The sequence below is a fragment of the Oenanthe melanoleuca genome, chromosome 1 (assembly GCF_029582105.1).
Source record: "Oenanthe melanoleuca isolate GR-GAL-2019-014 chromosome 1, OMel1.0, whole genome shotgun sequence".
NCBI lineage: Eukaryota > Metazoa > Chordata > Aves > Passeriformes > Muscicapidae > Oenanthe > Oenanthe melanoleuca.
Window position 1 is genome coordinate 39,030,909 of NC_079333.1, and position 12,937 is coordinate 39,043,845.

The window sequence follows — 12,937 nt, forward strand, 5'->3', positions numbered from 1 at the left end:
GCAAGTTTTCTTGCCTACAACCCTTATCCTATAGGTTCTTGTTTAATTGTGAGCAACTGGGTTAAATGTTTGTTATTCTTGAGAATAATATCACAAATAGAAATATTAATAGTAATATTAATATTATCAGTACAATCAATAATATTATTGATATAATAATATTAATATAGATTCTGTATATATTTATTATTGTTATGCATGGTGGTAAATGTAGGGATTTTTTTTAAAATGGCACTAGGCCATAAATTGTTTTCTTTCACATGGATGGCCAACAGTAACAAACTTAAAGTTCCAACACAGGTGTCTGGCTACCATTTTCTAAAAAAAGGTGACTTCTTAACTCATCTAAAACTGCTTTGAAAGTGCTCATCCATCTTACAATATGCTGAAAGAGATAATGAATTGCCATCAGAGGAAAGATTGATTCTGAATAATTACAGATTTTGTTGTGCCAAGTGAAAATAACCTATATAGGAACAGAACAGCTAACTTCTGAGGGTACATAACCATTTGAATTTTCAATTCATGACTTCCAGAACAGAGATTATAGGAGAGCTTTCTCAAAGTCAGTGTAACAGACTGTATAAATTTCCACAGCTATGTTTCTGGATTGACAGACATCCAGCTTACATGACTGATTCAGTCTCTCATATAACCACCACCTTTATGGATACATTAAAAAAGCAAAACTTTTGTATCTGTAGTAAACAGATGCAAAGATAAACAGAAAAATACTAGGGATATTTTTCAACATTTTTATTCAATTCTTCACATTTAAAAAAAAGCCCAAACACAAACCCATTAAAATACTTTTTTTTTTTAAAGTCAGGATTATTTCTTTTTGTCTTGGTTCTAGACAGGACAGGGTTGATTTTTGCAGTGGACAGGAGTTGGGCATGACAGTCCTTACTCAATACCACCTCATCATTTCCTGGGATAGGGGAAGGGATCCTTTCTGGGTCCTGAATGTGGCAGAGGGAGAGCCCAGGTATTGTCAGTTGTCTCCATGTGGTGAGCACTCACATGTGAATCATTTGCCTCTTATCCAGGCTGCTATTAATATTGTTGCTGCTACTGTTCATTTTCTTATTTCATTGCTGTCTCCAGTAAATTGTTCTTATGTCAATCCTTGATCTTTACCCTCTATGCCTCCAGTTCTTCTCTCCATCCCACCACAGGGGAGAGAGGGGAAGGATGGGGGAGGGAGTGAGCAGTCTGTGGTTTGGAGTGTTTCTCTAGGAACACTAAATTGGGGAATACCACTCCTTAACCATAACATATTTTAAAAAGAATTAATGTTTCATTTTTCTACTCTAATTCCAACTCTAATAGTGGTAAAATGACAATTACTTTTGATACTATCTCTCTGTTCTAGGACCCCTTGGATTTACATGGGTAAAACATTACTGCACTTATGACAAAGGAACAAAAACTTTTACAATGAGTATAGCTGAAACAAAATCTGGTGGAAAAGTGGTGAGTTACATGTACATGAAGACATTAATGAGCTGTATATTCCATCTTTTTTATTAGGCATTTAAGAACTGCTGGAAGAACAAAATGCAAACAGATAAGGCTGTTTTCATAGATGAAGCCATGCATGTATCATATAGCATGGATAAATGCTTAAGTAACATTTCTTTTAAAACATATTTAAGCCACATACTAAATAACTTCTGTAATGTGGTTGTTGTAAATGCATATGAAATTTATCACTTTTGCATAGAATCATAGAGTGGATGAGGTTTGGAAAGGGGCTCTGGAGATCTCTAATATCAACTCAATTCAGGGCCAACCAGAACAGATTGATGAGGTCTATGTCCAGTCAGGTTTCAGCTATCTACAGGGATGGAGCCCTCTATGAGCAGCCTGTTCCAGTGTTTGACCACCATAAAAAACTGCTTCTGAAGTTCAAATGGAATTACTTGTATTTGAGTTTGTGCCCATCATCTCTTGCCCTTCCACTGGGCACCACTGTGAAGAATCTGACATAGTCTGCTTAACCTTCCCATGAGGTATTTGTAGATAAGTCACTGATGTGATCCCTCTTCTCCACACCAAACAGTCACAGCTCTCTCAGCTTCTCCTCATATGACAGATCACAGGATCATCAAGGTTGGAGGAGACCTTGAAGGTCATCTAGTCCAACCATCAATGTAGCCCCACCATAATCACCTCTAAACCATATCCCCAAGTGCCACATCCAGGCTCTTCTTGTGTACTTTCAGAGATGGCAACTCTGCCTGGTTAACTTATTTCAATGCCTAGCCACTCTTCCAGTGAAAGTTTTATTTTTAATATCTAATCTGAACCTCTCCTGTTGCAATTAAGGCTTCTCCCTCATGTTCTTTCACTTAAGACATGGCAGAAGAGACTGACCCTCACCCCACTGAAGCCTCCTTTCAGGTAGTTGATCTCCAAGTCCTTAATCACCTAGGTAGTCTTTAGCTGGATTTGTTCTAGCACATCACTGCCTCTCTTGTACCAGGGAGCCCAGCACTGGGCACAGCATTTGAGGTGTCCCTCACCAGTGCTGAATGGAGGGTGAGGATCTCTTTCCTCCACTTGCAGGCAGTACCCTGCCTAATGCATCCCAGGAAGCTGGTAGCTTTCTGGCTAGCTTCACTTTGCTGGCACATGGTTATTTTTGTTGCCCACCAGAACCTGAAATTCCTTTTCTGCCAAGCTGCTCTCCATCCTGTCAGCTTCATCCTGTCCTGGTGCTTGGGCTTACTGCTGTTCATGCTGAACAGTATTGACCCCAGGGACATACCACTAGTGCCTGACTACAGCTGGACTTCTGTTGTGAGCCCAGCAGTTCAGGCAGTGTTCAGTCCACCTCACCACCTCCCCCATATTTCACCTGTACTTGTATATCAGGATGTAGTAGGATAGTTGAAAGTGTGGCTAAAGTTGAGATAAACAATATTCATTGTTCTTCCATCATACACTGAGCCATCCAACACATTACAGAGGGCTATCAGGTTGATCCTGTGTGATTTCTTCTTTATTAAATTCATGCTCACTGCTTCCAGTCACCTTTCTGCCCTTAAAATATTTGGAAATGCTTTCCATGGGTATTCACCTCATCACCTTCCCAGAGATAAAATTGGTGCAGACTGGTCTATAGTTCTCCATGAGATGTGAGGCCTCAAGTTGCATCAGGGGAGGGAGGTATTACAGAAAATTTCTGCACCAAAAGGGTTGTCAAGCATTGGAACAGTCTGCCAGGGAAGTTGTTGAGTCACCAACCCTGGAAGTATTTAAAAGGTATGTGGATGCTTTAGTTGTGACCTTTTCCAATCTGAATGGTTCTGTGATTCCATATCCTTCTCCTTCCTTGCCATTTTTGAAGACAGGAATGACATTTGCTTCCTCACGTTCCTCAGAATCCCCAGTTGTGTCAGCATTGCCAACATAACAAGGTCTCATGATCATGGTGGCCAGAATTGGTAGTTAGTCAGCTTTATTCTTCAGAAAACTTTTTATCTGCATGTGAGAGTTGGTAGAATTACATGATTTTCATCCTAACATCCATTTAATCAAGTTATATACACAGGTGTTTATAAGATTTGAATTTAGGGAATTTTCTGAAAAATAATGGTTAACAAATATATGGCAAAGTTATTAAAGGTAGTATTATATACATAAAAATATTGTATGTATTCCTAAATAATTTTAATCCCTATGTTAAGACATGTTCTTTGGACTGTTCGTGCTATTAAATTTAAGATGAAGCCAAGCTGCATAAGTGTACTGCCTGTGCTAATTCCATTTTGTTATTTTGTAGAATGGCCTTGTCACAAGCTCACCAGAAATGTTCAAGCTAAAATCTTGCATCAGGAGAAAGACAGATTCAATTGACAAACGTTTCTGTTTCGATATTGAAGTATTTGAGAGGTTTGTGTCCATTGTGCTAACAATTTGAAAATAATTGCAACCAATAGATAATAATTACTTCTGTAATAAGAACACATGTTTACCAATATATTTGTATACAAACTAGGCTTTCAAGACTTAGTACTTCTTTGTTCAAACCTGGTTTTCTAATTAAATTCACTGCACAGCATATGTGCTGTCTTTACTACATGAAGTTGGCATGCAGATACAGTATGGATTCCTCTGGAGCTTGTAGCAAAACTGACTATCCTCTTTTAGAAATAGATCATAAATATTTTTATAAATATTTTAGAAATAATTGGTAATAAGAATATTCTGTACAAATCTCTATTACTTTCAGAAATGTAGTGCTTTTTTTTCTTGAAAATTACATCCACAGGTTTTTTCCACTTACTCCTGGATATTTTAATTATATTAGATACATAAGAATAGATTTTCTGTTTTTAAGACACAGGTATGCAGTACTTTGTAGAAGTATTTTTTCCCAATCTTGGGAATAAAGAGAAATATTGAATTAATTTTTGTGTTAAAATATGATAAATAGACTGACTTTTGTAGGTGTTCTCTTGAAAAATGTTTTATGAATGCTAGAAAACTTAAAAAACAGATGTGTTTTACACTTAGCTCAATATTATTCTGTTATATCAGAAGCTGTCAACTTTCTCTACCTTCTGTCTGTCTTTTATATATTCACATCACTATGCATGTGGATTCTGACTTTGGATACTGATACAGTGAATGTGTGTGTTTTTGACAGACCTGGAATCATCACACTACAAGCTTTTTCAGAATCCAACCGAAAACTTTGGCTTGAAGCTATGGATGGAAAGGAGCCAGTAAGGATATTTTTTAATTTTCATTTTACAGTTTTCTGGATCACATATTACAGAAAGAAGCTAGTATATGTTTCAGATACTTTCTTGCAATACCAAAAAATAGAATTCTTTTCTTTGTGAGACACTAATGCAAGTACATAGTGAAGATAATTACAAAGTCGTAAAGTAGATCTATTAATTTAAGCCTACACTTATGTATATCATTATTTTATGTTAGGATATTTAAAGTAATAATACTTTAAGTAATATAATAGCATATGATTTAATAAGATTCACAGTTCAGATAACATATGTAAAGTGGTTTTTATTACAATGGTAGAGAACAACCATCTTTTAGGCAGTTTCATGGAGTAAACAATTAGTACCTTCTCAGAAGGTATTGCAGAGAGCAGAAACACATATTGAAGGCTACTGAGAGACAGGCTTGTCTGAGTTTTCTTCCCACTATTTGCATGCTCTTAAAGTAGTCACTGAATGATGTCAGACCTGTAGCTGATAGGAAAAGAATGGTTGATCAGTTTTATGAACTCAGTGAGTGCTTTTACATGCTTCTTGTTTGCCAGAACCGCCTGTTTTGAAATTTAACCCATTTGGACTGAGTAAATCTGTTTTCTAATGCATTAGTTGCATTATGGTAGCACAGAGCTGTTAACCCATCTGTGTTCTGGAGCAGTAAATGTCAAGAGATATGAAAGGGAAGGCTGGGATTTCCTTAGTAGCAATCTAGTACATAGCATGTTGCAGCTACTCACAAACTTGTAAATAAAGGATTTAAAGCACAAACATTGTCCTAATTGTCCTATTACATTGTTGTTTTGTTCTTGTTTTTTTTTTTTTTTTTTTTTTTCTTTTTTACAGATCTACACGCTGCCAGCCATTATTAGCAAGAAGGAAGAAAGTAAGCTCTTTATGTTGAGTTGCCATATCTTGCTGGATTTCTGTCATGTTACAGTTTCTCGATATAAGTGTGGGAGAAAGAGATTATTTTATATTTTATTTCTATTGCTGTGAAATAACTTCGTTGGATATCTAAACATTCCCTGGCACAACTTGAGGCAATTTCCTCTTGTCCTTTTGCTTATTACTTATGAGAAGAGGCTGACCCTCACCCTCACCACAGCACTTGTGCTCCAGAGCCTTCCCCAGCTCCGTGTCCCTTCTCTGGACACGCTCCAGCCCCTCAATGTCTTTCTTGCAGTGAGGGGCCCAGAACTGAGCACAGGATTGGAGCTGTGGCCTCAGCAGTGCCCAGTGCAGGGGGACAGTCACTGCCCTGCTCCTGCTGCCACAGCACTGCTGGTTATAATCATATTATATTAACAAAAATATGTAAAAATAATTTAAATAATATATCTCAGAGAAAGAGATTTGTAAAATTTGGACATACATCTTCATTGGAGGTATATTTGAGACTCTGAAATTTAAGCTTCTATCTCTTCTTTTGTATGATGGTGTTTATTTTAATGGTTACAGATATGCTGATTTAAGATCTTTATTTAGGTAGTTAGAGCAGTGGGTATTGAAGATGCAACATTAATGAGAAATATCTTCACTTGAAATAAGATGGCTAATTAAACTCAGTAACAAGGATTGTTCTGCTACATTACCATTTTATGAGTGTTTATATGCATATGCAAAGAACAAAAAGTATTGTTGTATTAAAAGAAATTATTATATTCTGGTCATAATGTAGTTCTCTGACTCTTAAAAGCATTTTGCTCAGCAGCTTTCAACTGTATCTTTAGATACAGTTTAGAGAGGCTTCTGACTCCTGAGAAGGACAAGTTTCTAGTGGTACAGAATGACTGCAAAGTTGGGTTGTGAATGCTATGGATGTATCTACAAAGACCCTATCATAGAACAAGTATTATAATGTTATAGATAACCATGTATTAGCCCTCCTTGACTAGTGTGTGAATGTAGCTAAACAGAAGATCTTGTATATTGAGGTTGGAAAGTAATTACCCTTTTTTTTTTATAGTGTTCTTAAATGAAGCAGGTTTCAACTTTGTGAGGAAATGTATTCATGCTGTAGAAACAAGAGGTGTGTATTAAACCACAAATAAGGTATTAGATTGTGGTGACTTTTTTTCTGAAATCCAACTTTTTTAATTCTACATGTTTTACATCTGTGCTTTGAAGTGTGTCCATTATTTGGCTTGGACTTCTCATATTTTATCTGAGTGCTTTACACTCCTAATTCTTGTCTTCAGTTCCAACAATAATTCTTAACATATCATTTAAGTGGGAATTTTAAACTTTTTCTGTAATTTATTGTTGATCACACTGCTTAATATACAATTGCACCCCTCTTTTTCTTTCATTTGTGTGCACTGAATTGACTTTTCTTGTGATACAGCTATAGGAAGTCTCAGCTCCCAACCTGGTTTCAGGTGTGAAATCTGAATACCCAAAAGTGACATCAACATTCTCTGCTGTTACATCTGATTTTTTGCAGAGTATTACTGCTATCATGTTATTCACTAATGTTCTACATTTTTGGGGTTTTTTTTAATGTTTAGCAGCATTTAATGTTTAGCCACACTCATTTTTGTTAGTGGGAATGTAAAAATAGTACTAATCACTCTGCTGATGAGGTGGTATCTAACAACTCAGAGTAAGTTTTAAATGGAGAGTTATGGCTGTATCATCTCCTATAAAATGAGAGAGAATTTTCATGAGCTCTCAGTGTGCAGATCTCTTCTAATCCAAATGTGGTCTCTCTGTGCAACTTCGAGCTCAACTTGAATTCAGCTTCTCAACTGGCAATGTTATCATTTGTTGAGTCACTGCTGACTCAGAGCTTGCATTATTTTCTGGGGCAGAGAGGGTAAAAGAGGGTTTCAAAACAAAATACCTAGGTTATCTTAGTGAGATCAGATTTAGGAATGTTGTTTTCAAAGGAAAAGCAGACAATTTTTAAATGTTAAGGTTTGAAGTGGGGAGAATGGAAGACATTTAAACCCTGCTGATTTTAAAAGGCAGTTAAAAATAATAAAATAGCTATGACTGAATTAATCAAATACTGTATTCTGAATGTCACTCTTTAAACATTATTTGTTTATCTGTGCTATTAAAAAGGCCTGGAAATTTTAACTGACAACATTAATTCTCAATAGTTGTGTTACTGCAGTATACAGTATATCTTTTTTTTCCATAGAATTGTCAGTCACATCTCATTTGAAAGAGATGATGGTCTAAGCAAACATAGATGCCTAGTAATTCCACTAACATCTAGGCAATATAAACTTGCTGATGTGTAATATGTTTTAAGACTGCTTTTGGGTCTTTATTTTTACTTTTCTTAGCCATCACCTTGTTGTTTGCTAATATGAGTCATTTCTATGCAGAAGGGTTCTGTTAATGTAAAATTATGCTTAGGGTATAGTATGATGTGGACTCAGTGGAATGGATTTGCTAATATCCCACAAGAGATTGAAGTAGGGTAAAGCAGTACTTAAGAATGTAATGGTACAGTTTTCCATAAGTATATCTAGATGTTTTGAAAACATACAAGAATGCATCAGCATATATTGAAATAACCATATTTTCATTATTTTAATTATTTTTATTTACTTGTTTTCCCAATTTAGGTATTACAATCCTGGGGCTGTACAGAATAGGTGGTGTAAATTCCAAGGTGCAAAAGCTGATGAATACCATATTTTGTAAGTATCTGAAGTGAACTTTTGTCAGTGTGCAGTGTGTGTGCTGTGGTCCCTTTTGCCTTAACTGCAGTGCTCAGAAGAGTGTGTCATAATATTCACAATTTTGTATACGCACTTACTGCCATTAAATTGAGTTTGTGCTCTTAAAATGAATGATTCATCTATAGTTTATTGTGTGCATTAGAATTCACTTCTGCATGTTACACATGAGCAGATTACTAATAAAAATGCTTTTCTTCTTCTAGCTTTAAAGTTCTGTTTATTGATATATATATTTGGCTTGTTCCACAAGTTCTCCAAAACTTAGTTCCATGACAGATTATGGCTCACCTTAATAGACACTTGGTCCTGTCTTTGACTTTTCTTGCTAATTGATCTCTCTGATGCTTGTGTTTGCATGTCTAAGACAAATGAATTAGTAATTCTCTGTGGACTTGGGTTTACTTAACACTTTGATACAGTGCATAAAGTTACTGTTTATGGTTACTAACTATGAGCACTGAATTTATTTTGTATTAATAATTTGGCAAAGATGACAATATTTAAATTGATCAGGTTGGTGATTAGTCTAGCTAATAAATAATTAGTTGAGCTAAATGGCTGATCTAGTAGATTCTGTTTTGCTATTTTTCTGTTTAATGTGTTACTCAAACTGTAACAAAATCCTGTTTCAAATTTCTACCAGCCCCTAAATCCCCTCCTGATATGGATATTGATATGGAAATTTGGGACAATAAAACAATAACAAGTGGACTAAAAAACTACCTCAGGTAAGTATGATCCCGCACAGTTCCAGTATTCCTTTTCTGGCCCATTAATCTTTGGCTTGTTAATATCATATAACATTTCTTATATCTATTGCTATGGCAATAAATTAGTATTTTATTATCCTGCTTAATATTTATGTGATTATGTATAATAATACACACCTTCAATCTTTTTAAGATAATCCTCCCTTACACAGCCCTAAATTCAATTAACTGCATGGTTTTATTTAATTTTTTTATGATAATCACAAAGCATGTTGTGCTCAGTCTTCTCTTTGTGAATCCCTTAAGCTGTGTACCATAAAATTTCATTACATTATGGTTGAATGAAAATCCCAGTGAAAGCATAGGTTTTTATCTTATGCTTTTATTATCTTCACAAATAAAATATCCCTTCTGTCATTTTTGCTGATAAGATACAGAATACTCAGAAATTATGGTACTTCTGTGATAACTCTTTTGGATCTCAATATATAATGTTCAATAGAGACATAATTAAAAGTATCCAACGCAGATGGTGGGTGTTCTATGCCTTCTACAAATCTAGATTTCCTAAACAAGTCACCTGACAAAGGGCAGCATCAGAAATCCACATTAACTTGGAAAACATGCTTGTGATTTATAGCAGAATGAAAAGACCGGCTTTGGTTGAAGGAAATTTGTAATATATCTTCAGAAGCATAAGTCATTGAAGCTACTATGTTTGTGAAATTAGGACATGAGGGAGCAAGCAGTAGCTGTGTGTTTGTGTCTGTAAGGCAACTCTCAGTCTGCTTTTCAGGGGATGATTCAAGATCCCTTAGATCAGAATTTCGGTCCCAAATTTCATCATGTTTTTGCATTTCTTGGGCAAAAGGTTGCTTCTGCAGCCCACTGTACTGTGTCTGCAGCTGTATTTATTCCTGTCCTATAATATGGAAGACAGGAAACACTGAAGCTCTGTGCTGAAGTAACATTTTCCTTATTAACTTACATGGTGACACCAGATTTCACTCAAATTGATTTTCAGACAGTGTACATGACTGAGTGTGTACTACCTGTAATCAGTCATCACTGAATTGGATTTCACAGGACCAGTAGATTGTAGTGCAGATGTTGAGGGCTATCATAATCACACTCATAAAACTTGGATTTTGAATCTGTTTTAAATTTAAAATTTGTTTCTTTTACAACCAGGTGTCTTTCAGAACCACTGATGACTTTCAAGCTACACAAAGATTTCATTGTTGCTGTTAGTAAGTAAAAAGCAAAATGATAAATATGCTTTCATGAAAGTAATATTGTTTCTAACCTCTAATCTCCTCAGTCACTATCTTTACTTTTCTCCTTGCTCTGATATGCAGTGGTCCAGCCCTCAAAACAGAGAAGTCACACTAGATGAAGCTGTTCAGTGGTTTGTTCTGATCTTTTAAGTGGTTCTGTGTGGCTGCCTTCTGCATGAAGTTTTGAACCCTCATTTAGATGTTTGTTTGTTTGTTTGTTTATTTGTTTTATATAGGCTGATAATTATTTTGTAAGATTCATCCCTCTCATCCAGGGATCTTTATGTTCCTAGCTTGCCTTGAGAAATCAGAAAGGGCAAAAAGTGAAGTCCCTTTAACAAATGGAGTAATTGGATACAAAGATAGAAGAGATCATTTTTCTAATGACTTCAGTTTAGAATTATAGAAGATATTTCTCCATTTTCTCTTGTCTTTATAAGAATAAAAGACACAAAATAAGTTTAGCTATTTTAATCTATATTTCTTAGATTAAATCTTAGACTTCACTGAAGTGGAACATCAAGTCAATAATGCCATTAATTTGTTGGTTCCAGTATTGGTAGTAATTGCTTTAGGCAATTTACTTGAAATACAGATTTCACAGTGTAATAAATATAATCAAATTTTCCTCACCATTTGAAAGCTAATTTTGTTTGGCTCCTCTTAATGCATGTTTGTGTTAGCATACAGGCACTGATGCCATTTGTAGTCACTTCTTAGTACATGTTCTGATTTATCAACAATTTGTTTTCTATTTAATAGAGTCAGATGATCAGAACTACAGAGTTGAGGCAGTGCATGCGCTTGTGCATAAATTACCAGAGAAGAACAGAGAGATGCTGGACATCCTTATTAAGCACTTGGTCAAGTAATTATTTTTTTAATTTTCTCTTTGGTGTTATTGTAAGATGTTATCATTTCTGCTTTAAATTTGTCAGTGTTGCTTAATCAGTTCTCTATGTTGAAACATTGAGACTTGAAATTACATTTGAAACATCTAAAATGCAGTTCTCAACTTAACTGGACTTATACTCTCTGTAGAAACAGAATAAAAACATCATAAAGTGTCACCAAGATGGCTAACTATGTTTATAAAATAAACCTAGTGGATGTTTTCATTCATGTTCTTACTTACTGCAGGACTTGTAACCAATTAAGTTTAAGAAACATCTAACACTATGCCAAGGTTGATGGAAAACACAGGTTTGAATCTGTCTCAAAGTCCTGGAGTGTTTCAGAAATGAGATGGAATGAGATAAATGATATGATAATTCCTGTTCAAGTTTGATCTTATTTTCCTCTCCTACAAATCTGAAGTGTAGTATCACTTGAAAGCACTAATTTGAAGTATTTCCATTAATATTTTTGATAGCTACATAGGTGTCCAACTTTTGACTTTCCCATAACATTCCCTCAATTTTTAATTGTCAGATGGAAACTATTTTGCATTTCTTTAAATTGGTGACATTTTCACAGAATTATACCTGGCATGTTCTGTGAGATTAAAAAAAGAGAAGTTTTTATTCTCTTAAGTTTCTGTACATCTTTGGTTAGATTTTGCTGGTATTTGCTCAATACTTTTGAATATGTATTGTTCTTTCTGATTTAGGCTGCTATATATTACATTTATCAATCATCTGGGAATGTGAATAGTGAAAAAGCAGTTGTTTAGATAAAGCTCACATGACTTAGACATTTAGAAGACATGAGAATAGTCCATGTTGTTTTCATTCAGTTCACTGTGTCCCAGATGTTCTGCTTGTTTGATCATAGCTTGAGCTGCAGGCTGCAGTAAGCTGTCTACAGTGGAGCCTAATGCAGTTTTGCTTCCTGTTACAGAAATGAGAACTCTGAACATTTCTTTGACAGGAAATCATTTAGCCCTAAAAAAATGTTTTTAGCCCGTTATGTCACTAGCCCCTGGAGAACTAGCATTATAGCAAGCTGCTGTAAATGCATTCATTTCAAAACCTGGTTAGGTGGACCTTGCTTCTCATTATAATTGGGTTGACACAGAGAGCCAGATGGAAAAAAGTTTCATAAGTGTCTTTACTCACAAAATTGTGTAATTAACCAAAAATACAATACCTACTTCCTTGGAACCCTCAAAAAAGTGAAAGTATTAATGAAGGATTAACAATTTTGTAAAAGTTGCTGGTCTGGAAGCTTCAAAATTAGAGAGATATATAAGCATAGGAACTGACTTGTCAGTGCAATTACTGTTAGGCAAGCATTACTTTCTTGACTTCTTTTCCTGGCCTCTTTATTCTCAGTGTGATCTCAGATGCAATTCCAAAGAAAAGCATACCTGTAGTATTCTCTTCCTTAATTGTGCCCTTTAACTCTTGCTTTTCTCATCTTTGTTGTGATTCTCGTTTCAGATAGATGTAATCTTAGTTTTACACTGAATGCCTTCAGTACTTTTCTTTCCAACATTCAATTCACCCCTTCTAATTTCTATATAATTTGCCAGCTGTTGTTTATGCTAGAAATTCTAATGAAAC

The 12,937-nt window shown here is 35.2% G+C and overlaps 1 protein-coding gene across 3 annotated transcripts in view; it reads left to right on the forward strand.

Moving 5' to 3' along the window:
- ARHGAP42 (Rho GTPase activating protein 42) overlaps positions 1-12,937 on the forward strand; it is a 138,177-nt gene that overhangs the window by 107,049 nt on the left and 18,191 nt on the right. For 2 of the 3 annotated variants that reach the window (XM_056484960.1, XM_056484942.1), the window contains 9 exons: positions 1,376-1,476; positions 3,791-3,900; positions 4,658-4,736; positions 5,595-5,634; positions 6,718-6,780; positions 8,330-8,404; positions 9,090-9,174; positions 10,348-10,406; positions 11,196-11,301. In XM_056484960.1, the coding sequence (XP_056340935.1) occupies positions 1,376-1,476; positions 3,791-3,900; positions 4,658-4,736; positions 5,595-5,634; positions 6,718-6,780; positions 8,330-8,404; positions 9,090-9,174; positions 10,348-10,406; positions 11,196-11,301 (718 nt within the window). The remainder of the gene's footprint in view (positions 1-1,375; positions 1,477-3,790; positions 3,901-4,657; positions 4,737-5,594; positions 5,635-6,717; positions 6,781-8,329; positions 8,405-9,089; positions 9,175-10,347; positions 10,407-11,195; positions 11,302-12,937) is intronic. The other variant, XM_056484950.1, reaches the window with a different exon arrangement.